General features: G+C 39.0%; 2 protein-coding genes across 3 annotated transcripts; both read left to right on the forward strand.

Annotated features, from left to right (window-relative positions):
- Window positions 1-329: 329 nt before the first annotated feature.
- LOC134226847 (uncharacterized) lies at window positions 330-23,741 on the forward strand. Of its 2 annotated transcripts, none has more exons than XM_062707883.1 (6): window positions 330-633; window positions 20,613-21,899; window positions 21,972-22,037; window positions 22,103-22,192; window positions 22,246-22,485; window positions 23,403-23,741. In XM_062707883.1, exons 1-6 carry the CDS (start codon window positions 558-560, stop codon window positions 23,597-23,599), a joined length of 1,956 nt encoding a protein of 651 aa, XP_062563867.1. In that variant the 5' UTR covers window positions 330-557; the 3' UTR covers window positions 23,600-23,741. The 2 variants fall into 2 exon arrangements, with proteins under 2 accessions (XP_062563867.1, XP_062563866.1); XM_062707882.1 differs by lacking the exon at window positions 23,403-23,741 and adding an exon at window positions 22,560-23,379 and having other exon boundaries at window positions 338-633.
- Window positions 23,742-23,873: 132 nt separating this feature from the next.
- LOC134226848 (uncharacterized) lies at window positions 23,874-24,510 on the forward strand. The gene is made up of 2 exons (XM_062707885.1): window positions 23,874-24,007; window positions 24,073-24,510. The coding sequence occupies exons 1-2, from the start codon at window positions 23,923-23,925 to the stop codon at window positions 24,378-24,380; spliced, it is 393 nt and encodes a 130-aa protein (XP_062563869.1). The 5' UTR covers window positions 23,874-23,922; the 3' UTR covers window positions 24,381-24,510.
- The last annotated feature ends 909 nt before the right edge of the window (window positions 24,511-25,419 follow it).

Raw genomic sequence — 25,419 nt, forward strand, 5'->3', positions numbered from 1 at the left:
CGATAAAAGTGAATATGTGTCGTTTGGATATTTAATACTTGCACAAATTGAAGTCTGTGTCCTCGATACGTTAAACTACATATGAAGTCATTCTCGTTTTTCGAATTTTCTACTGTATGTATAGACAATTTTTGTATATTCGATATATAGGTCTATCATTCGTTGTTGATCCACTACTTTTATAGTAAGTCACACGATGACCAAGGAATGCTTCCCCGTCACTCACATTGAGAGTGAGATACTGATTAGGTAGAGAGCCTAATCCATACTCTGCATTATCTACACGATCGTTATCCATCCACCATTGCTTTGAACAAAGGGTAGGAAATCTCAGCTTCTCGATCATAATAGGCACCTATCCAAACAATTATAGCCAATTCAATCTTTCGTACAGGCTTAACAGTTTGGTTTGACCCACCAAAGGTACAAAATCAGAGGTAGTCTGGTTACAGTGTTTTTACCATATGGAGTGCTAGTGGAATTTTTAAACAAATATTTTAAACTGTAACAACTATACTAAATAATAATAGAAGTCACATAGTGCTTTAGTTGTGATAATGTCCGTACTAGGAATATGGGTTTTGGCGTCTCTGCTTGGATGCTGTATTGGATACGTAGTACTACAAAGGCCAGGTTAGTTCTTTGATTAATTGAGCGGTAGGTTAGATGACGGTTCAGGCAGCTTTTATTCAGTTGCAATCAGTGGGTTATTGCCACATTTGCGATCAAATTTTATGTAAGTATCTCTAAAAATGCTGTGGCCGAGTTTCATAATGTTTGATCATTGAAGTAAAACCTAAAAATAATGGAAAGAAACTGTTTTTCATGTACCACCAATTGCCATTTTGTGAAGGACGGTAACTATGCTATTGTTTGAGGAATAATGAAGCTGTTTCGAGACAAATGTCTGCAATTAATAATTCGAATGATGTACAGTGTGTTCAATGTCAACTAACGTGTGTTTAAATATTTTCAACATTGCAAATTAAGTTTTTAGCAAAGTTTTAACAAAAACAACTATTATTTATTTTGTCAATGTAGGCATCTTTGGAGTGCTGATAGCATGAAATTAAAAAAAATTTAAACGGGTTTACTGCTTACTGTGGTGACACGTAAAATTTTCTCATGTACCATTCATGAATTACATTTACCTATTGTCTAATAAACATTTTTTGATACAAAAAGAAATCTTTATAAAGTTAGAAATTATGATGTGGGTTAAATGCAATGCACAGAAATGGATTCACATCACTCAAAGCTCTCAAATCTATCTTCTTCTGTTATATACATAACAATTAATTTCTGTTTGTCTGACCCTTATAGATTCGGAAACTACCGAACGGATCGCCGTGAAAATTTGTATGCAGGGGTTTTTGGGGCCAGAGAAGGTTCTTAAGATGGTTCGAGACCCCATCCACGGTCTAGAAGGGAGGGCGTCATAAAATGAAACACAAATTCCTGCATAACTCAGGAACTGACCAAGGAAATGGAACCCAATTTAGCGTGTGGAGATTGTTGAAGATATTTTTTTTTCTATGATGGCTCGAGGCCCTCCCTTGCTCTAGAATGGTCCCCATACAAATAAAACTCTAGTAAAAAATCGGTAATTCCCAGCTATTATATTCTCATCCGTATCGAGCTTTGAAGTGATATAAATAAAAATTTGTTAGGATTTTTTTCTCTTTGGATTTTTTAAATACATTTTATGATGCAAGAGAAAGGAGTGGATTAATCTGGGTTTTTAGTTTAGTTCAGTTAATTGTGTGGACGGATTTCGATTCAGAAAATGTTGATTTTCACAAATTGTTCGTGATAAAAACGGATCGCTTTAAAATGAAGTCTCCTATACACTTTTACAAACCACGAACGATTTATCTGCTTTCGTTTCGTGCTTGGATATAAACTAAATGGATTTATTTGTAAATTGTTTGGCAATCAAGTCATGAGAATTCGAGATAATTTGCAACCCGAAGAAATTTCCGGCGGATAGGTATTTGTTTTTTTTTTTCAGTTAGATATCCAAAAAATTTCACTTAGAATTTTGGATGAACCCCTATTTCTGTTAAGAATGAGCAATGAGCATAAGTTTCTCTTCTGAGTTTAAAAGCATTTTATCTAGAGGGGGTGCTTGGTGGCCTTGTGTCACTGCTTCTGCCTCATAAGCAGGAGATTAAGGGTTTGATCCCTGGACCTTTCCAATTTCCTATTAGATAATTTCGTTACTCATATAACTCAATCTCTTTGCAAATCAAATTCTCATTGCTAGCAAGTATGATTCTAAATATAGAATTGTTATAAAAAAACTGCCTGTTACTTAGTAGCAGTAAATAAAATGTAAAAATAGATTGGTATTCATTTGTACCCGCATACGAATGTTATATACAGTCGCTATGCTCGTGCAGGCCTCATACAAGTAAGAATGTGTGAGGTTGATGTGCGGGTAGCGATGGTGTGGTAGACGTGTGCGTGGTATTAGAATCCAATAGCATTCAAATTCTAATTGTAAAAAATGAATCCCATTAGAATTCACTTTAATACTTTCTCATTACTCTAGTACTTCTAATTCTCATTCATATATTCCTATCCCATAGATCGCATCACTTACCAAAGTGATTCCAGATAATATATCCCTTCATACTAACACAATATCCTATCCTAAGACTATCGTGGAGATGCAGAGGTATACACGGTCTCTAGTAGTAACGAGAGATGAACTAATAATCCTTCCTTCCCTTGATGACCGTAAGGACGTGGCCGGCGCCGTAATTGACTTAGTGAAATGCATTGAATTTCCGAAATTTGCACATTGAGAATGCTTGCACAAGCTCCATTCAATTGGTTCCCTGTGCAATTTTCGCAAGTTCTAATCAATCACGGAGTAGCAACTACGAATTGTACGGTTATCCTGCTCATGCTCATGAGTTTAAAAGCATTTCATCTAGAATTTCTCGTAGAAACTCGGATAAATTTCTTTTGGAAAATAAAAAGAATTTCGGATGACTTTCCTGTGGAATATTGAAAAAAAAACTAAGGAAACTAGGGTGACGTTAGAAGGAGTTTTTTTTTAAATTTACCATGAAAATTTGAATATGATTACCGAAGAAATTCTGAACAACTACTCGTTGGAATTTCAAAGAATTTCTTCTAAAAATTAGGAATAATTTCCTGAAGAAAATCAGAATAATTTTCCATGGAAATTTGGAACACAGTAGATAATGAATCATAGGTTATACAAACGAATGCTGGCATAACTTTTGGTCCGAAATTAGTTGAAATTCGAGATTTTTTAATGTTTTAAGACACATTACGATTTCGTTTCAGCTAAGTAAAAGCTTTCCCTTTTTTTTTTTCAATTACATACTAATTGTGTATTCAATTTTTGACGACCCAAGATGAATTATTAAATATTCAACATGATCGGAAAATCAAAATACACGTTTGTGTTTAAGTTATTTTTGAATAATCGACAATTGACTGTATCATTAAACAAAATGGATACCAATAAATAGTTCCAATAACGTAAAATTTCAAAGAAACTACATATCTGCCTGATGTTTTTCTGTAGTGAACTCAAAATTGTAGTAACAAATGATTTCCAATAGAAATCATCCTATTACTTGGTCACGCTCCAAAGAATTTTGTCCAAGTGTGGGATCGTTGTGGTTAAAAAAAAAATCCTCCCGCAATAGACACAGTACCTGAACCACCGGCATAAGGAAAATTGAGTTCTTTTGACAATAATATGCTCAAGAGCGTAATAAAAATATGGAACGTACTCACTGAAAATTTGACTCCAAGAACGAAATACCTGAAATTTTAAATTTCAGAAAAATTTTGATCGAGTCACCTTTATGGTATACTAACCTTTGGCTTGAGCAATTAAACGCCATATAACACAAACTATAGGTAGAGTAGAGAGCGGCAAGAGTTCGCACTTAGTTTTCAATCTTATGAAGCAAGCTTCTTGTTTGCCCTTATGAAGCAAGCTTCTGCATTTTCGCGTGGCGAAAAGAAAGAAATTTTCCTTAAGGAAAATCCACTAATTACGTGACGTAAAATTTGGCCATTTCATCACCCTGATCTTACATTTTATACATGAATCCTCTAAATAAATGTTTGAATCTTCATACTTCTCGCAAGCCCCTCCCAGCTAAGCGATGCGTAATTTATGGATGTTCATTTGGATCAAATGAAATAATCATTTAGAAGAAATTGTGTTTCCGGACTATGTTTAGGTGTAAAACAATGCCTAATAAATACATTTTCATTATTTCGCTTCAACGCTTTGTCCGCAAAGTCCTTTCTAATACCAAAGAAAGGACTTCAGCTTATCTTTAAAAGGAAAATTTGTAACAATTTTCGATTTGTGTCCCTTTTTTCTTGGTTTTGGATGGGGTTTGACATCAGAACATGAAGGTTCACATGCGTACTCTTGCTTCACCCTACAGCCCCAATTTTTTTTCAGTTAATGGTTTTAACCTATTGGAAAACCAACCGGACACAAATGGCATTAGGACATTTGGCATTATTTCTAGACCAACATTTGAAAGATCGTATTAGCCAACATTTATTTTCGTTCGATTCTTCGTCTACATATATTGCTATATCTTTGGCGAAAGAATCAGAAGAACAAGTTTTGGCTGCTACGCTCTTTTCAAATGTTGGTCTAGATTTGAAAAGAGAGCTAAGGGTTATTTGATGTATTTTATTTTTCAAATAGATAGATTAGATCTAAGATTTATCAGAACATATAAATCTAGACGGACAAACAAAACGGAAGGGATTACATCTATCATTGACTTTAGTAAATGCCTACTTCCAAAAAAGGAACCGCAATTATCGTTGCCTGATGCCAAACAAATACCTATTTGTAAAGAAAAGATCAAATCCATTATTTCCTCAGTCCGAGCAAACGCCTACTTTTAAAGAAGGGAACACATCTACCATTGCCTTAATCCGGACAAACTCCTACTTTTGAAGAAGGAATCGCATTCACTATTGTCTTAATCCGAGCAAGCGCCTACTTTTAAAGAAAGGACCACATCCACCATTGTCCTCATTCCTGCAAATGCCTACTTTAAAAGAACATTCAGAACAAGCTTTAACCCGGACAAGCGCTTCATTGCCTTAATCCAGGAAAATGCCTACTTTTTGAGAAGGGATCACACCCACCATTACCATAATCCGAACAAGCACCTAACTTTAACGAAAGAATCATATCCATCACTGCCTTATTTCTGACAAACTCATGCTTCCAAAAAAGTCCTAGTTCTGGACAAACGAAAACATAATAATAAGGGTAAATCACTACATGGGCCTATGGACCCGATTTCCGGGTCACTGCACAGAAAACAAATAACTTAAATTGTTTGGAAGCCGTAGGTTTTTTTTATCTTTGGTTTATTTTGGAGGCTCAAATGCCGTGAAGCGTTACGGAGCCGAAATCAAGTTAAACAATTCATTTCTTAAATCTTATACATAATGTTAGTTTTGGGGAACCGAAAGACTCGCGGTTTGGTCGAGGTTAGGGAATACAATAATATAGTAGGAAATAAAGGGAATTTAGGTTGCTTAAATAATTACGATGCTGATGTTCACATAGTTGACATTCTTGGCGATGTTTCACATCTGTAATGGGACAAACATTTTTTTGCGAGACAACAATGAGAGGAAGACATACGAAAGGGGTTAACGACAGACATTGAAATGGACAAAGAGAGGAAGACATTCGATATGGGGTACGACCGAGAAGGGGGTGTGCAGACTAAGATCAAAATCTTACATCAGCAACTTTCACAAATTGGTGGACGAGAGACATTATTCGAGATCAAGGCCCGCCAACACTTCTCTAATAGGCTTTGGTTGTTTTCCTCGGACCCGGAGATGTTCAGTTAATGCAGATCTGGGGCCACGATTCTCCTCGCATGCCCACACGACATGATCAATGTCCTGATAATCCTCGCCGCAAACACAGAGATTGCTTTCCGAGAGCCCCACTCTGAAAAGATGTGCGTTTAAAGTGTAGTGATTGGACATTAGACGACACATGGTTCGAATGAAGTCTCGTCCTATATTCAATTTTTTGAACCATGGACGCTTCGACACCTGCGGGCGAATTGAATACAGCCATCTATCCAGCTCCCCATTTGTCCATTTCTGCTGCCAGCTGATCAAGGTTTTCTGACGAACTAATGAGAAAAATTCATCGAAGGTGATTTGCCGATCGTAAATATCACCTTCCATAGCGCCCACCTTAGCCAAAGAGTCCGCTTTCTCATTTTGCGGGATTGAGAAATGAGAAGGGACCCAAGCCATGGTGATTGTGAATGACCGTTTCGATAGAGCACTCAAAGCTTTCCTTATCCCCTTTAGGAGATACGCTGAGTGCTTCACCGGTTTCATTGACCGAACTTCCGAAATTCATTGAACTTAGACTGTCGGTGAAGATGAAAAAGTGGTCAGGAGGTAGGGAAGCGATTTGTTCGAGTGAATAGTGTATAGCTGCTAGCTCAGCAGTATACACGGAACTAGGCTCTTTGAGCTTAAAGTAGGCGCTAAAGTGGAGTCATCCATTTTTGACCCGTCAGTAAAAAAGCTTCTCTACTTGCTAGCGTGCCCGTATTGCAAATGCTGGAGGTATGACCTCCGCTCGAAGAAAGTCTGGTATTCCATGAACCTCCTGCTACATGGACAGATCAAAAGTAACAGAGGAACTGTAAGAGTCTAAGAAGTTAGCACGATTGGTGTCAACCGAAGATGGGCTTACCTCCAGCGTCATATACCAGTGGTAAATACTCATGAAACGAGATTGAGGGTTTTGTTCAAGCAGCTTCTCGAAGTTGTTAATGACCAATGGATTGAGAACCTCACAACGGAGGAGGAACCGGAGCGATAATTCCGCGAAACGATCTGTCAGAGGCAGTACTCCCACAAGTACTTCCAGACTAATCGTATGAGTTGAGTTCATACAACCGAAACGCGATACGGAGACAGCGATACTGAATCCGTTGAAGCTTCAGCATGTGTGTTTTAGCCGCGGACTGGAAGCAGAAACTACCGTATTCGAGGACCGACAGAATGGTTGTTCGGTACAACGTGATAAGATCTTCGGAATGCGCTCCCCACCAATTTCCCGTTATCGTTCGCATGAAGTTGATTCTTTTTTGGCATTTTTGTGTCAGATACACAATGTGCCTCCCAAAGGTACATTTAGAGTCGAACCAGACCCCGAGGTATTTAGAAGACATGCTATGAGTGATTGCCTTACCCATCAGTTGGAGCGAAAACTTTGCCGGCTTATGGTTTTTTGAAAAAACAACCATCTCAGTTTTCTCCGGAGAGAATGCGATACCCAGCTTTAAAGCCCAAGTAGACAAATTGTCCAAAGTATCTTGCAATGGTCCTTGCAGATCAATCGCTGTTGGCCCCGAAACGGATACAACACAATCATCTGCAAGCTGTCTTAACGAGCAATTTGGCATTAGACATTCATCAACGTCTCTGACGTAAAAATTGTAAAGAAGAGCCCTGAGGGAGACCCATGTAGCTAATTCGTGAAGTTGCCGAGTCACCATGAGAAAAACTCATACGCTTCTCTGACAACAAATTGTACAAATTGTTCAAAATTGGTGAAAGTCCACATTCGTGGAGTTTGTCGGATAAGACATCGACGCAAACTGAATCAAAAGCCCCTTAATGTCCAAAACACTGAGCCCATTTGCTTTTTTAGCGAAGGTAAGCTGAATTTCTGAAGAAAGCAACGCAAGACAGTCGTTCGTTCCCTTACCCCTGCGGAAACCAAATTGTGTATCTGACAACAAACCATTCGATTCAATCCATTCGTCTAGCCGGAAGAGAATCATCTTCTCCAACAACTTCCGAAGACAGGACAACATCGCGATGGGGCGATACGAAATACAATCCGACGCGGGTTTTCCAGGTTTTTGGATGGCTATCACCCTCATTTGCCTCCAATCATCCGGAACAATGTTGCACTCCAGTAACTGGTTGAACAAGCTCAATAGGCGCCTCTTCGCAACGTCTGGGAGGTTTTTGAGCAAATTGAACCTTATTCTATCCATCCCTGGAGCAGAATTGTTACATGAAAGGAGAGCAAGCGAGAATTCAATCATCGAAAAGGGCCGATCCATATTATCCCTGTCAGCAAAAGCATCACGTGACACTTGCTTCACCGGCATCGAATCCGGACAAACTTTCTTTGCAAAATCGAGTATCCACCGCGACGAGCTTTCACGATCTTCGTTTACGGACGACGCGTTGCGCATTCTTCTCCCGACGGTCCACAGAGTTTTCATTGAGGTCTCGCGCGATAAACCTTCGATAAACCATCGCTTCTTGAACTGGATCTCGAGCGCGATGTACCGTTTGTGAAGAACGATCGATCCGTGTTTCCGAAATTCCTTAAACGCATTGGATTTCTCACGATATAGAGCTGTGTGCACTCGATGTCCCAAGCTCCTGGCACCGGCCGGCGTTGTGCATGGAGAGCGCTGTCAATAACTAACTGAGTTAGAAACTGGTACTTTTCCCGCGGTGGAAGTTTTTTTTTTTTTTTTTTTTTTAACTAATTTTATTTGCTAATTATCTAATACATGCATTCATCTCTTAGACTAGGTGTTCCGTGTTTTCTTAACACTATCATCCTTATTTGCTATGTTACGCTTTTAGTTATTATTAATACATTTCAATTGCCTCTGGCAGTTAGAATTTTTCCTCTGGTTGAATTGAACCATGTAGGAATTACAATGTTTTCAACTTAAACTAAACTTAACCTATTTTATACTAAGGGTACAAGGAGTTATTCGTTGCAATAGAAGATTGCAACGATTTTTGTCTAAAATTGGAAATAATTTTGTTGGACATTTGTTGCAATGTCTCAATATTAGAAATTCTATGAAGTTCATTGGTACTATACCACGGAGGCAACTTCAGAATCATTTTCAAAATTTTATTTTGAATCCTCTGGAGTGCCTTCTTTCTGGTATTGCAGCAACTAGTCCATATTGGTACAGCATACAACATGGCAGGTCTAAAAATTTGTTTGTAAATCAAAAATTTGTTCTTAAGACAAAGTTTTGATTTTCTGTTTATAAGTGGATATAGGCACTTAATATATTTGTTACATTTGGCTTGAAGGCCTTCAATGTGATTTTTAAAAGTTAATTTTTGATCTAGCAGAAGTCCTAAATATTTAGCTTCGCTAGACCAATTAATTGGAACCCCGTTCATAGTGACAATATGTCTGCTAGAAGGTTTCAAATAAGAAGCTCTCGGCTTATGTGGGAAAATTATAAGCTGGGTTTTGGAAGCATTCGGGGAAATTTTCCATTTTTGCAAGTAAGTGGAGAAAATATCCAAACTTTTTTGCAATCTACTACAAATGACACGAAGGCTTCGCCCTTTGGCTGAAAGGCCCGTGTCATCTGCAAACAAAGATTTTTGACACCCTGGTGGTAAATCAGGTAAGTCAGAAGTAAAAATGTTATACAATATGGGCCCCAGTATGCTGCCTTGGACACCAGCCCTTACAGGTAATCTATCAGATTTAGTATTCTGATAGTTTACCTGCAGTGAAGCGATCTGATAAATAATTTTGGATCAGTTTAATGATGTACAGAGGAAAATTAAAATTCATCAATTTTACAATCAAACCTTCATGCCAAACACTGTCAAATGCTTTCTCTATATCAAGAAGAGCAACTCCAGTCGAATATCCTTCAGATTTGTTGAGCCGAATCAAGTTCGTAACTCTTAATAACTGATGAGTGGTTGAATGCCCATGGCGAAAACCAAATTGCTCATCAGCAAAAATAGAATTGTCATTAATATGAACCATCATTCTATTTAAAATAATCTTTTCAAACAGTTTGCTTATTGAAGAAAGCAAACTGATTGGGCGATAACTAGAAGCCTCAGCTGGATTTTTGTCCGGCTTCAAAATAGGATCAACTTTGGCGTTTTTCCATTTATCTGGGAAGTATGCCAATAAGGTACCAGTCAAAACGATTAATGCAAGAGATGGCGTTTTCTCAATGGTAGTAAAATCGAAATTTCATCACTATTAGACTACTAATCAGTGCAAACTAAGTGCAGGAGACAATCTTTTCACCTCATACTTCATTCCTTATCACTACTATCTTCAAAAACATCACCATTTTCCATAAATTTGCAAAATACTTGATTTTCCCATACATTTTATCGATTTCCAACTACCATTCTTCCATGAGCTCATGGTGGAAAATGTTAAAATCTCAGAACATAGAGTAGCAGGCTTAACAACACAGATAGAAACGCCGGTATCGCCACTCAGTGACGAGTACCGTAAACATGGTGCACGGAAGGTTGTTGTCTACACTTTTTACGGCTGCTGCACCCTGGAAGTAAATGTCATCGAAGTAAACAGTCGGTCCCCCATTGAAAACATTTGTTAAATAAATTAACCAAAAAGGATAAAGAGCTCTCAGGAAGTTTTTTGATAAGTATGTAGAAAATACCATCATCACCCGGGGCTTTCATATTTTTAAATTTTCTAGTAATAGATCTCACTTCATCCAAATTAGTTCCCAACGAAGGGTCAAAAACATTCTCTTGATTGAGAATGTCTTCGAAGCTCCGTGTAACCTGATCCTCAATTGGACTAGTGAGACCTAGACTAGAATTATGGGCACTCTCGAACTGCTGAGCAAGATTTTGAGCCTTTTCGCCATTTGTTAATAAAATTTCATTTTCCTCCTTAAGCGCTGGAATTGGCTTTTGAGGTTTTTAAGAATTTTGTTAATTTCAAAAGGGTTTCGAACTGGGATCCAACTTCGAGACATTATTCTCAAAGTTGGTATTTCTCAGAATAGCGAAACGTTTTTAATTTCATTTTGCAAATCTCGCCAATAACTTTCAACGCGGGATCGCGAGTTCTTTGGTATTGCCTTCTTCTCACATTTTTAAGACGGATCAGTAGCTGAAGATCGTCGTCAATAATAATGGAGTTGAATTTAACTTCACATTTCGGAATTGCAATGCCTCTGGCTTCGACAATTAAATTTGTCAAAGATACGAGAGCATTATCAATATCACTTTTGGTATCGAGAGGAATATCAACATCAAAATTCCTATCGATATACGTTTTATATAAATCCCAATCAGCTCTATGATAATTAAAAGTAGAGCTGATTGGATTATAAATGGCTTCTTGTGAGATTTCAAATGTCACAGGAAGGTGATCAGAGTCAAAGTCAGCATGAGTTACCAATTGGCCACACAGCTGACTTGAATCCGTTTAAACTAAATCAATTGTAGAAGGATTTCGACTGGAAGAAAAACAAGTTGGTCCATTGGGATATTGAATAGTATAATATCCCGCAGAACAATCTTCAAATAAAATTTTACCATTGGAATTGCTTTGAGCATTATTCCATGAACGGTGTTTGGCATTGAAGTCACCAATTACGAAGAATTTTGATTTGTTGCGAGTCAGAATTTGAAGATCAGCTTTCAACAAATTCTTTTGCTGCCCATTGCATTGAAAAGGCAAGTAGGCTGCAATGAAGGAAAATTGTCCAAAATTTGTTTCAACAGAAACTCCCAAGGTTTCAAAACTTTGGTTTCAAACGAAGAAAATAATTTATGTTTGATACGTCTATTAATGACAATGGCGACCCCACCACAGGCGCTGTCAAGACGATCATTTCTGTAGATAAAATAGTTTGGATCTCTTTTAATGGAGAGTCCTGGTTTTAAATACGTTTCAGTTATAATGGCAATATGCACATTATGAACTGAAAGGAAGTTGAATAATTCATCTTCCTTACCCTTTAGAGAGCGGGCATTCCAATTTAGAACTTTCACACAATTATTTGGATCCATTGAAACGGAGTCCGATTACAATTTTTTGTGTGTACTTTATACCAACCTGAACAGCTTCTGGAATGGTATTTGCTTTGAACATTGCATCAATCATGTGATGCAATTGTTCAGATAAAAAATCAAAATCGGAAGCAGTCATGCTACCTGAATCGGCAACATGACCGTTATTTTCCGTTGGGACATGGGTATAAACCTCATTTTGAGAATAGAAATTTTGTCTACCAGCAGCGATGTTTGCATACGTAGGTACATTCGAAGTATTGGAATTTACTGAAGTGCTTGCTACCCGTTGACGAGCGGCAAAATTTGTTTGTGAATTGTGGTGGGTATGAATTGCTCGACCGGTAACCGGTTTCGAAATTTGAGCGTTTGAAAAATTTCTACCCGTCGAATCTGGGATCCGATTGGAATTTCCCGTCATCAATTTTGCACGGAATTCAAAACTTTTTGCGTGAAGGGCATTCCCAGAAATTGGATTTATGATTGCCCCCACAGTTTGCGCACTTAAATTTATTGGAATCTTCTCTCACAGGACATGCGTCCTTGGCGTGAGAGGTTCCACCACAAATCATGCATTTAGCATCCATGTGACAATGTTTGGTTCCATGACCCCACTTTTGGCACTTACGGCACTGGGTAGGGTTTTGGAAATTTCCCCCAGGCCTGCGGAAATGTTCCCATGTAACACGGACATGAGACATAATACAGGCCTTTTCCAAACTTTTCATATTATTTAGTTCACTTTTGTTAAAATGAACTAAATAAAATTCTTGAGAAATGCCCCTCTGGGAAGTACCAGAATGGGTTTTTATTTTCATCTTAATTACTTGGACTGGTGAAAATCCAAGTAATTGAGAAATTTCAATTTTAATCTCATCCAGTGATTTGTCATCACTGGGGAGACCTTTCAAGACGACTTTGAACAATCGCTCAGTTTTGTCGTCGTATGTGAAGAATTTATGGCGCTTCTCAGTTAAATAGTGAAGAAGACGTTTGCGATCGTCAAAGGATCCCGGCAAAACGCGGCAGTCACCCTTCCTAGCAATCTGAAATGAAACTTTGATCCCCTGAAGGTTACTCAAAATCTCATTCCGGAAGCCAGAAAACTCGGCAACAGATACCACAATTGGCGGAATCCTTTGCTTTTTCGCATGAATCGAATCACCTGGGCTAGAGGTAGATTCGATTTGCTCAATTTCATCATTAATCAAATCGAACTGATTGCTCAGTTCGATTGGAGAAGAATTATTTCCGATATTAGAGTTAGAAGGAATATCTGAATTCTCCAGCTTCCTTCTATTTTTTCCGCGCTTTGGCAGGACGGTCTTGAAACCTTGTTTCTTTGAAGGAAGTGGAGAATTCAGAGACTCCCCTTCCTCTTGTTTTTGTTAATACTCATTGCTGAGCGTGGAGACGTGACCTTCTAAGAGGTTTTTTTCCCAGAACGGTGTCCCTGCAGGATTACCACCGCTTGTCGGAATTTTACTTCCGCAAACGGGTCCAACGTAAAACGAAGGCACGGGTCCTTGCAAAGATCGTAACGGGATCAGTGGGTACAAATAGCGCTAAGAAGCACCGTTGAAATTAAAATAGCTTCGGGTAGTATTAAAAACTTCCTTCCGCAAAGAGAGAAAGAACCGCACAGCACGAAAGCACGATGCGGTCTGACCCGCGGTGGAAGTGTTTCTATCGACTGTATGCCATCAAAGATGGCCTCCCCATATTTCCCCCAATCGATGTACTTTGTGAGGTCATATGAGAGGTCGAAAGAAGCGGATTGATTATGTTTATTGGAAATTAAAACTTCGATCGGCAAATGATCACTACCATGGGGATCTTGGACCATCTTCCAAATACAGTCCAACGATAATGAGCTTGAACAAATGGAAAGATCTAGACGGCCATCTCTTGCTGGAGAAGCCACTCGTGTAACTTCTCCTGTATTCAAAATTGACATATTGAAGTCGTCGCAGAGGTCGTATATCATTGATGAACGGTCGTACAGTTCGTACAGTTCCCCCCAGCCTGTTCCGTGGGAGTTAAAATCTCCAAAGAGCAACCGTGGCTCGGGCATAACCGAGCAGATGTGCGAGAGATCTCTACGAGATATCGCGGTGTTTGGAGGAAGATATACCGAGGCGATACTGGGGTCTTTTCCTCGAATAGTCACCTGACATGCGACAGCTTCGGTGCCTGACATCGGAGCAAAATCGACCCTATAGAAGGAGTGCTGTTTTTTGATCCCTAAAAGCACCCCTCCATATACATTTGCCCGATCGCGGCGAATAGTGTTAAAATCGGGAAAATAAAGGTTTATGTCTGATGTTAGCCATGTTTCACATCAAGCAAAAACATCGCATTGTAATTTGTTAAAAAAATTTAATTGTTAATTGTTAAAACTGTTAATTGTTGTAAAATTGTTAAAAATTAAAAAATTGAAAATATCTAATTTTGGAAGAATACTTTGACAGTTCCACTGTAGAATCGAAATCATATGAGCCTTATCGACGAAATTAGTCATCGAAGGATACGAATGACTCGAGGAGGGGCATTTTTAAGCCAGCTGCTTCAGGAGAGGAGTCAGAATAGGAAGAACAGTTTTGACCATATTCTTCACGAGGTCGGAAGCATCGAAGAAGTTGAGGATGAGCTCCACGATGCCAGAAAGTGTGAACATTGGAGCGCTCGGAGGTTGTTGTGTTCGCTCTCTGTGTTCTCTTTCTGGCTGAGAAATCGCAAGAAATGGGGCATCTGGGATTTTAGATGTCCCCGGAAGCGGTGGAAACTCTCGTTCATCCTGATGTGAAACCACAAAAGGTGAACGTTTTTGAGTTCCACCTGCGTTTGATTTCGCCATGTTGGAATGGGGCTCTCTTTGAGGCTGTTTCCTAGGCTTTTTCGAGGGACGCTGGCTTTGTTTTACTCGTTTCCTCGTTGAGCCTTTGAAAACAAAGGCCCCTTTTCCAACTTCGGAGTCAGAGCTACCTTGATCGTCCAAAGGAAGAGACGAGTAGATGTGTGTCAGATACAACTGGTGAAGCGGCTTTCCTCAGCATTTCGGCGTAGCTACGTCGAGAACGCTGCTGAAGAGAACGCTTCTGGTGAATTCGGCGCTGTATGTACGTCGGGCAAGCTTCAAGAGCATGTGGAGGGCCTTCGTTGCAATAGACACATTTCGGTGGCGTTTTGCACGCGCCATCCACTTGCTTCTCTCGATGCACAACGCACGATGCATAGCGAGGATTATTGCAGCAGTATTGAGCGGTGTGGCCCAGCTGCTTGCAATTAACACAATTCATCACCTTCGGTACATACAGCCGAACAGGTAGACAAAGTTTTCCAATCACTACGTAGTCAGGCAGTGCGGAGCCGAAGAATGTGACGCAGAAAGAATCAGACTGCGAATAAATCCGCTTCTCTCCCTCCTTCGACACCGAATACATTTGCTTGCAATCCAGTATCGCAACAGGAGGCAGAGAAGCGTTCTTGAAACGACCGAAACCTTGTTTCAAATCGTCGCATGTCATACTTCCCTCTGTCACCACCCACACGATCTCACGAACTGGTGACGGTAAATAGACATTATATTCGAGAGTGGCAATCACGTTGACCTGTTGCGATCACTGACCGTGACGCGAAGCTTACTGGATCCAACCAGGTCAATGGTCGTGACAGACGAGAATCGCTTTTCCAGATCTTTGCTGATCTGACTTATATTCAACCGCTTGCCTTTGGGTCGGAAGAAAACAACATACGGCCCAGTAGAGCATCGGAAGCCAACAAGGCATTATTTGACGAGGAAAACGCCATCATCGCCTTCGCGCATTGCAGACTTTAAATGTCTCGCAGCAGCGAGGACACACAATTGAACACTTATCACAGGGGAAAAAATAACACAAAACTTATTAACAAACACACAGGGAAAACGGACAGACGTGGTTCAAATTATCAAAAGAGGGGAAGAAAGGGGTTACAACGAGAGAGAGAGATCAAAATTATACTTAGCTTAGCCTTTACACTACAATGTCACCGGCTGGGACTTGTAGCAGCACACACCGAACAGACGGCCTCTCGCCCGTGCCGCGATCGAGGCTACAGCTGCGGGAGTCGGGACAACAGCGCCTGTGTTGGTGGAGGCGCACGATCAGTGATGATGGTGGTTGGACTGTCGGCTTTGGGCGATGATGACTTCGCCTGCCTGACGATGGACGCCGATGAGTTTGCAAAAAAAGTCTGTTTTTGCGAAAAACGATGAAAACTTTCCACATGTTTGCTTCAAAAAAGCACACTTTCACTGTAGCACTTCAGCTACGGTAAAAAAAAACCTGGCTTCGAGGAAAAAACGTAAGAATAATCGATCGTACGCGGACTATGCACTGTCTCGTACGGATGCTAGACGTGGAATGAAAGCCGTAGGTTTATAATTGATTATTCAAAAAAAGTTTCTCATTTATCCCGCACAATATTTAATATTTTTAACCATTTTAACCTAATTGATCCAATTATAGAAAATAAAAATGTAGATTTTTAACTTTCGCTTTTCGTTACATCACCACTTAGCCGGAGTGTGTCTTTCACTTTTACAAAACGGCATCAACAAATAAACACCTACCTGAAAATCGTCACAGTGCTCGATACAATCATTGCTTGAAGCTGTTAATCACCACACAATAGTGCTACGCACTTCAATCTGTCCTATTTCTTCGTTTAACTAGAACTTATATAAACACATAAGAATATATTTAAAAATGTATCCTCAAACCGAACAAAAAATTACATCGGACCAAGAACTTCAAGCCGGTCGTGCTGCCAAAAGGCCAGGAGCCTTTTTTTAGTATGAAAAAAATCCTTCATCGTTTATAGGAAAACTATCTAATACGTTGACGCTATCATGTTATTTATAATTCTCTCGATTTAAAGAATGAAAAAATATTGCTTTTTATTGTTTGGAAGCAATTTGGATGAGTGAATATGTCTTCTGAACAAATATAAATTAGTGTGAATAATACTATCTGGCATCACTTTGTCGTGGAATGTGCATATTGTTGTTTACGTCGCATTTTCTACCGTCCCTAGAAAGAATGATTGATTAAGATGTTGAGAGATAGAGTGAAAATCGCTTATGCCGGGAATTGAATTGAAGTATGCCGGAAAAGCAATCGCTGTGACTGAAATACGTGCTGCACCTCGTTAATTTAAATCAAATAAAAGCTTTTTCAAACGATGATTAGCAATAATAGCACTATAGAAGCATAATAGAAGTGAACCCCATTGCACTATTACACAGTCCACAAAATTGTATTAAAATTGTATTAAATTTGTAAAATTGTATTAAATGTGGTAAAAACCCTATTGCTTTTTATAGGACGATCCATGAATCCAAATGAGGGATAACATTTATCATCGCTTTATACCTGGCTAATGCATGCTTTCTACGAAAGTATTATGACTTTTCTATATTACTATTGACCGATGCTATATATTCACTATTTTGAGTTGTTTCAGAACTATTTAGTCAAACGGCAACAAATTTAGTGTTCAAAAAAATGCCAAATGACCTTTTGCCAAAATGGCGTTTTGTCAAATGACTTTATGCCAAATGACCCGTTCCCTATAAAAAGTAGTGAGCTCTCAGATAGAAAGAAATAATACATCTTGGATGATTAAACTCATGGACTCTCAAACATTTCGGGGCAAAGAACAGTTCTAGATTGCTTTATGAATAGGTCGTATGTGCAAACGAGAGATTCTCTTTGAACACGCTCTCTTTCGCTAATATATCGACTAGTTTGGCATGTTTTGCTACATTTCTACTTCAGCATGATAGACAAAGCTATTGTCTTTGGGTATCTACCAAGAAATTCGAAGTAGACTTTTGTATAGTTTCGTAATAATCAAAAAAAAAATTTCAAAGTAGTCTAGTCTGCCCATGATCGCATAAATGTAACATTTGCATTTTGGTTGATTTTGTAAATCGTTTGTCAATCCTCCCCACAAACTCAATCATTTCCAGCTTACCACAGATATGCAAGATAGTAAAGCCTATTTTACTGTTTTGGGATTAGATGCAGTAAATTGAGTTATCTGAACGAGTCACAGGCATTTTCAAAATGAACAAAAATGCGAGTGTTACAAATATGCGATCATGGGCAGTAGAGTTCTTTGATTTTTTTTCAAATTCGTTTATTTTAGAGGCTCAGGCGTGTTCAACACTTCACGAAGTCACGATTCTTTGTGATATGTACAATAAATATCATCTTATTATTAATTCTTATTATTAATCCTGGCATTTGGCGTCAAAGACGATATGTTCTTCGCTATTATTGATTACTAAACAACGAACAGTGGGTAATGTCTGCGACATAACCGCTAAGTGGACGTAGGACTTGACTTGACCATGCCTCTAAGATACATAATATGTCCAAATTTCTCACATCAACTATTTTGGATAAATAATCGGCGTTGCATACCATTCCTTGGCAAAATCTTCTAGTTTGATTGATAGTTTATTAATGTTTGAGCTGTTATCGGTGGTTTTTTATCCAAATAAGATTATGTGAAAGATTTGAACATCTTATGAATCTTTAAAGGCATGGTCAAGTGAAGTCCTTCGTCCACTTCGCGGTTAAGTCAGAAAAATTATCCACTGTTAGTTTTAACGCTATTTATGAAAATCACGCATAAAATTTTATCTCTAGAATATTGGATTTGGCACCCAAGTACGATTTCAGGGTTGTTACGACTAAGCGGATTTCGCGATTTTCGCGGATTTTGCGGTTTTCGCGGATTCGGCGCGGATTTACATAACGATTTTAGAACTTTGTGCGGATTTAGTTTTAGGAGTATTTTAACAAATGAAATTCTATATCTAAGGACGTTTATTTGAAAATTAGTTTTATGTCTATCTAGATGGGCTTTATTCTCGTTAGCAAATGTTTTCGAGAACAAAATTAACGTTTGTAGTTATTTACTAACATCAATTTTCGGATATTAACAAACCCTGTTTGAATTCCATGGTTACACTCTTGAGCATTGATTAAACAAATGTTATGAGGAGAGGGGTGCCACTTGTTTTAAACCATTCTGAAGCATGGCGCATTCAAAACATGTCTGTTGAAGGAAATGAACACCCGTCTTTTAAGTGCTTCCGCAGAAATTGTTTTTGATGTTGATTTTGAAAAAAAAAATTGTTGAAAATTTTTGAAAATGTTTTCCCGGAAGAGTTTTTGCAGAGAGTCCCGAGAAATTCCCGCAAGAATTCACGTTGCGATTTCCTTCGAAGTTTATTTAGCTATGATTACAAGAATTTCTGTAAAAAATCCTGAAAATTTTACAACAGATTTTTTGGAAGTTTTTCAGCAGGAAGTCACCAACCAATTTCTGTTAGAATTTCCCAAGCGATTTCTGTTGGAATTAATTAGGGGTGTCCACATACAGTTTCCGAAAATTTCCTGCATGTTGTTTTTGGGGAATTCACAAAAAAATATGAAAAAATGAAATTCCGCATAAATTTCCGGGGAACCTTTTGCAAGAATAGAGAAATTTCCACAGATGTTCTCGGAGAAACACCCGCAGATAATTTTGGAGTGACTTCTTCAGAAATTCCAAGAAGGACCATCTAGATGAAATGTTATATCAACTGCTTTTTCCTTAATCCTATTTTCAATTTTGTACAAACATGTGTAACGTTGAAGTTAAAACATATACTTAAAATCAGTAATATAATAAAAACGAACTCGAAAAAAGACGTTCACTAAATTGTTGTAATGTTCAGCGTAATATTTAACATTGATATTTAACGTGTATTTGCTTAGAATTTAGTTTTGGGTCGCGCGGATTTGGCGCAGAATGGATTTTCATGTCGCGCGGAAATGGCGTGGATTTGATTTTAGTCGGCGCGGATTTGGCGCGGAAAATATTTCAGGATTTCCGTAACAACCCTGCAATTTCTATCCCGAAGGGAATTGAAAGCTTTGATATTGATCTCTATAATTGGCTTTCTGAAGAACCGTTTGTTTTTTGGACATACATGCTGCATCATGTGGCTTTTATTCAGCCCGTCTCGGCTCATCACCGATGCCGGCCGGTCTCGGCTCGACTCTGCTGCTGCTGCCGGTATCTACTCAGCATTGCTGCTTTGTCGGGTCTGTAGGGTGGACTGCTGCTGTACTGGCTAGGTTTCGGCTGATGATGGTGGCTTCGATGACTTCATTCCCTGCTAAAAGGTGTGAGTGCTGTTCAATCGATGATGCGGTTGCTTCGCTTGTCCCGGTCAGAATGAAAGGAAAAAATCGCGTTGCGCTATTTTATGGCTTCTCGGCAGACCCAGCGGCTGCTCATTCGCTGGTGTCTGCACCAATCAGAACGTGGTAATGGAATGATGCAAGAATTATGCGGTACCCATATTTATAGGTTCCCTTGATCTCAATGTTTTTCATTGAAAACAGTTTCATGCCTATTGAAACAAGTTTTTAAGGTCTTATCAAGCATGGACATGAAAGGCATACTTGAAATCTCTCGATTGAGGGGCTTACCGCAGAAATTCGTCCACTGAGGTGAACGCTATTAACGTTTAAAATCTTTCAACACAGCGTAACGCGGTCGATTTGAATATTTTGAAATGATACCCGGTATAGTAGAGAGAGACGTAAGTCCTACGTCAAAACAGTTGCCGTTTTTGAATAACACACATATGAATAATATGTTCCATTAATCTCCCATATTTTTTTCAGCGGAATACTATGACTACCAGAACCAACCCTACGCCTATCAATGGCAGCCTCTAGAATATCAACCCCCGGATTATCCGCCAAGTTATTACAGCAGCTATTACTACTACTACCCGCTTTCCTTCGGATTCCCCGAATCACCACCATCCATTCCCGGACCACGTCTATCGTTTGACGAGGCCCAAAAACTCCTCCAAGTGTACCGTCTCATCCGGGTGATCGACATATTCCGAGAACCGATCAAAACCGTAACGTCTCTTGACAGACTGGTCCAGCAGTTAACCAACGATACCATCCAGGAGCAGCTCGTTGAACTTCTGTGCCACGTCGATGGCTACGAGGAAGTTGCCGCCCTGGTGCGTGGTCCTCCGGGGCTTGATTTGGATCTGTTTGTTGACAACATCGGTCGGTTACTCCTGGCGATCCAGCGGTCGTTGAATGCGCTAGATTTAGATGACGATGATTATCATCGCAGCATTCTTTCTCAAGGATATGCTGGACTGCCGGAAACACTCCGCAAACAACTGCGACAGTTTAGAGATGTGGCGAATGCACTGACTGTGGCTCAAATCGAACAGGAGTTGAAGGATGGTTCGAAGAGTAAAGCGAAGGAAGCACTGGTGACAGATCTTTTGGAGAACTTGACTGGAGAAGAAGATGAGGACAGCTCATTGGTGGATGAGTTCAACGAAAATTTCGATGTCGTGGATGATGATGAGGATTCGTTGGCTTTGGATAATGTTGACAAGTACGTAGTTGTGATTGATGATGTTGAAAAAGAACAACAATCCCAGAAACCACAATTTAGCCAAGAAGATCTCGATAAATTGGCCAATGTTTTGGAGCATTATTTGGAACAACAAAAAATGGCCGAAGATATTTTGAAGAAAGAAAAAAGTCAAGAGAAGCCAGTGCTACTAAAACCTAGTGTTGATCCTACGACTAGCACGACAACTACGTCGACCACACCACCTACCCCGGTTCCTTCAACCATCTCGGAAAAGGATAGAGACTCGTGGTTAGACCATTTGTTCGGCAAAGGTAATCTTAAGCCAAATCATCAAACGATCGATGTAAGTCAACCGGCGGAGCTGATTGAACCCGAGGTAGAGGAAGCAAATGCATGGGTTCACGAAGATGATTTTAATAAAAATGCGCTGGACTTCGATATCGATCAACGTTTCCAAGTTCACACAAGTACCGAGAAGTCGAGTACACTTTCTACAGTGGCTCATTCATTACCAATGTGGCTCACAAAGAAACCCGTACTTAAGAAAGATGAAAATAAAAGTAATGTCTTTTTTATTATGATTAAAAATTTGATAAATTCAACTTTTCTATTTTTTTTTAAATATTTTACAGAATCAGGATATGAAATCTTGAATAAAACAGAACGACATTTACTGAGAGAGCTCCCGAACAACGAGGGTAATCATTGCAACACGTTTTAAAACCAGTAATTAAATTATCTGAATTTATCATCTTTTCCACAGAAGTAACAACCGAAGAAGCATCCGTAGAAGCATCCGAAGGAGAAGCCCGAGAACTTCCAATCGATCAAGAGAAACTTGTTGAAGAACAAAGTCAGTATTGAGAGCAATATTGTACGACACTATTCTAATCAATTATATTTTAGTCGACGAACCTAACAGGTTCGACCTACTTGCAGATTTGACTGAACACAAAGTGAAAGATTCTACACCTGTTCCGATTGCCGGTGACGTAAAGTTAGAACATCGACAGCTAGATGAGCAAAGTACGACCGAAGCCGTTTCTGAGGAAGCAACTTCGCAGAGTGCCCCGAACATCTACGAAGTGCACACGGAAAAAGCTCAGTCAGAATCCCGGGATGAAATGTCTTCTCTACCAACCACTGGTAAGCAATCGTAGACAATCTCTTTGGCCAGTCGATTCTCATAGTTTGCGATACGTACTCTCGCTGGTGTTTAGCTGCCGCGGAACCTGATGCTCGTCAATTCGTTAAAGAGGAAATTTTGAAAGTTTTGAATTTACTGGAGGAAGCCAACGGTTTTACAGAGCTGAAGGATCTTATTTCCGATGGGGATGTGGACCAGTTGGTGGATGGTTTGAGTAATGTAGAAGTGGGCATCAGGTGGACAGAGATGATTAGCGCTCTGCAAAATTTGGTGACCGAAAAGCAGATGCAGAATGGTAAAAGCATTGTGAATATTTTGGAACTTTGGAAGGAGAGTGAGGAAGTGCAGCTGGACACTGGTTACTTCGATAGAACCTATGGAGGAGGCGATGATGTGGAAAATCGTGAGGGGGTAGATGATGTTGAAAGTGAACCGAAGCAAAAGAAGGATGAAATTGTTGATAACAATCAGAGCGAAGCTGTAAGTGATACCTCTCCAGGTATCGTCGATACGAATACGGATTTAAACAATAAAGCCGATGAAACGAACACTGAAGAAAGTGCCACTGATAGAAATCCACGAATCATCAAGACAGATGAGCAGCAAGAAACCGACCAAACAACTCAGATCCATTCAGATCCAGCATCAACCTCAGAAAGTACGCAGCAAGACGAAGATGCCACAGAGAAATTAGAGGAAACCACGTTACAGCCATTTCCCACTGATGAAACGGAACCTTTGGCGTTGGGTTGAACTAGCTTTAACGAAGGCCCTGACAGGGTCAGATCTTACAACAACCAGCAACCCGTTCACAAGTGTAGCAGCATAGAAAACCCCTTTAGTTGTTCTTAACAATTTGTAAATAAAGACGATGACTGTTAGGTTTTGATAAAGTTTTTGTAATCAATTGTTTCAGATCATTCCGAACCCAGGAACTACAAATTGCTGTTTCGTCCTGTAGATATCCGTCATCCAGAGATGGCGAACCTCGTTCCGCACATTATTCAACAGCTTCGTTTGGGGAACGTATCTGAGCAAGAGCGGTTCACTCTGGAGACAATCTTCGAAGATCTGTGGCCACTGATAATGGAAGAAGCCTTCCGATCCGATTGAAACCAACCGAAAAGTTAAAATTCCCAACTGGAGGGAACTCGAGTATAGTTTGTGTCTATCACCATTATATGGTGTGTTTGTGAAATTTTCGTTACCGAAAATAGATAACCTTTTATTGTGGGACCGCAATTTCAAAAAAGAAGCCTTTCTTTTCTTATGCATTTCCTCTCCGCCTTCGTAGACGTAATTGCTATTGCACCCCGTACTCGACAATTTATTTTACCTGCTGAGTTAAATTGAACTTTTCGAAATTGGTGGCAAAGAGTTTTTGGCAATTCAGTTTACCAAACGCATTCGAACGAATCAGGTCCTGTGGAAGTGCAATGGCAATGGCATCCATTACGATTATTCCGATTTTGTTGATCTTGATTGAGTCAGCTCTGGCAGCTCCAACATGGTATCATCAAGGTAAGGTACTACTTAGTTTATCTGGTCAGTGATTTAACACTTATATTGGTTTAACCCGTACCCAGAATCATGGAACTACGCTCCTGAGCTAACTTACAAGGATTATCTGAAAAAGGTAGGAGCGTATCCGAGAATTTTCCGGTACGGAACTCGAGCGGATCCGGTATACAGAGGAGATTACAATAATTGGTTCAATCCGTATCCCGATAATCAACCCGCGCAAGTGCCCGTTCAGTACAGTGAAAATAGTTGGGGCCAGAACGATTGGAACCGACCCGGTTACATACAGTACAATGATGAATATGAACGGCATGCCCAGCAGCAAGCTCAGCAAATGGAAAAAGATGTGGCGGAAATACTGTGGCAATGGTGATTTTATATGTAATTAGTGTATGTGAGACAATAATTCACTTGTACAGATATTAAACTCAATCGATTATTTATTTAAATTTTTATTTTCTTATAATACAACTAATACAAATAAATAAAAATATTATTTGATCTGTAATTACTTCTTTCATTTTTTCCGAATATGCATATTATAAGAAAAAACCCACCCCATGAGCATATCAATTTTGTCGCGGTTGTTTTTTTTTACCTCTGGGAGAAAGATGCTACAAATCATTGTTTCTAAAGAAAAAATAAATACAAATTGTGAGTTATTTAACAATACGGGATGTATCTTCCTAAAGATCTATTTCTAATGTTCATTCTTATTACACTTTAAAATGCACAGGTGATATACCATTAGGTGGGTTAATCTGTTTTCAACATGTATTGTATAGATGTATCGTCGCAGAAGAGAGTTGGCGTCGAAGCTGTGGCTTAATAATGCTGATTAAATTATAATATTTCTAAAGAAAAACCGCCGATTTTCATAGCAAAACATTTGATTAAAAAACTTCAAGTTGAATTCTCATTTTTCAAATTGATCTTAGAATTCAGAACTCATAAGATATTATGCGAATTAGATATTTAAAAATAAAATTTTAAAATATTCATTAATAAAATAATAATTTTGCAGCATATCAAGAATATTCTGAATTTTTAAAGAAATCGGTGGTTTAAGGAGTTTTTGTTACTAAACCGTAATTTCTTAAATCTATAACTGCTTTTATAATTCTAAGACAGTTTTCTCACATCTAAAAGATACAACCCCACATTTCAAACAAACGCGTGATTTGAATAATTACTTGCTTAAGGTTCGAGTTCAGCAGTTCTCAACCTGTTTATTGAGAAACTGACTGACTATTAGGATCCCATTTGGCTTCTATTCATAAAGATATCGGAATTAATCGTTTTTCTGAAAAAAAAAACCTCAATTCAATATTCAATTCAAACTTTGAGAAAAATATGAATAAATCTTTAGATGATAAGTTATGACATTCCTCTGAAAATGTACTCAAATTACT

This window comes from Armigeres subalbatus, chromosome 3 (assembly GCF_024139115.2).
Source record: "Armigeres subalbatus isolate Guangzhou_Male chromosome 3, GZ_Asu_2, whole genome shotgun sequence".
Lineage (NCBI taxonomy): Eukaryota > Metazoa > Arthropoda > Insecta > Diptera > Culicidae > Armigeres > Armigeres subalbatus.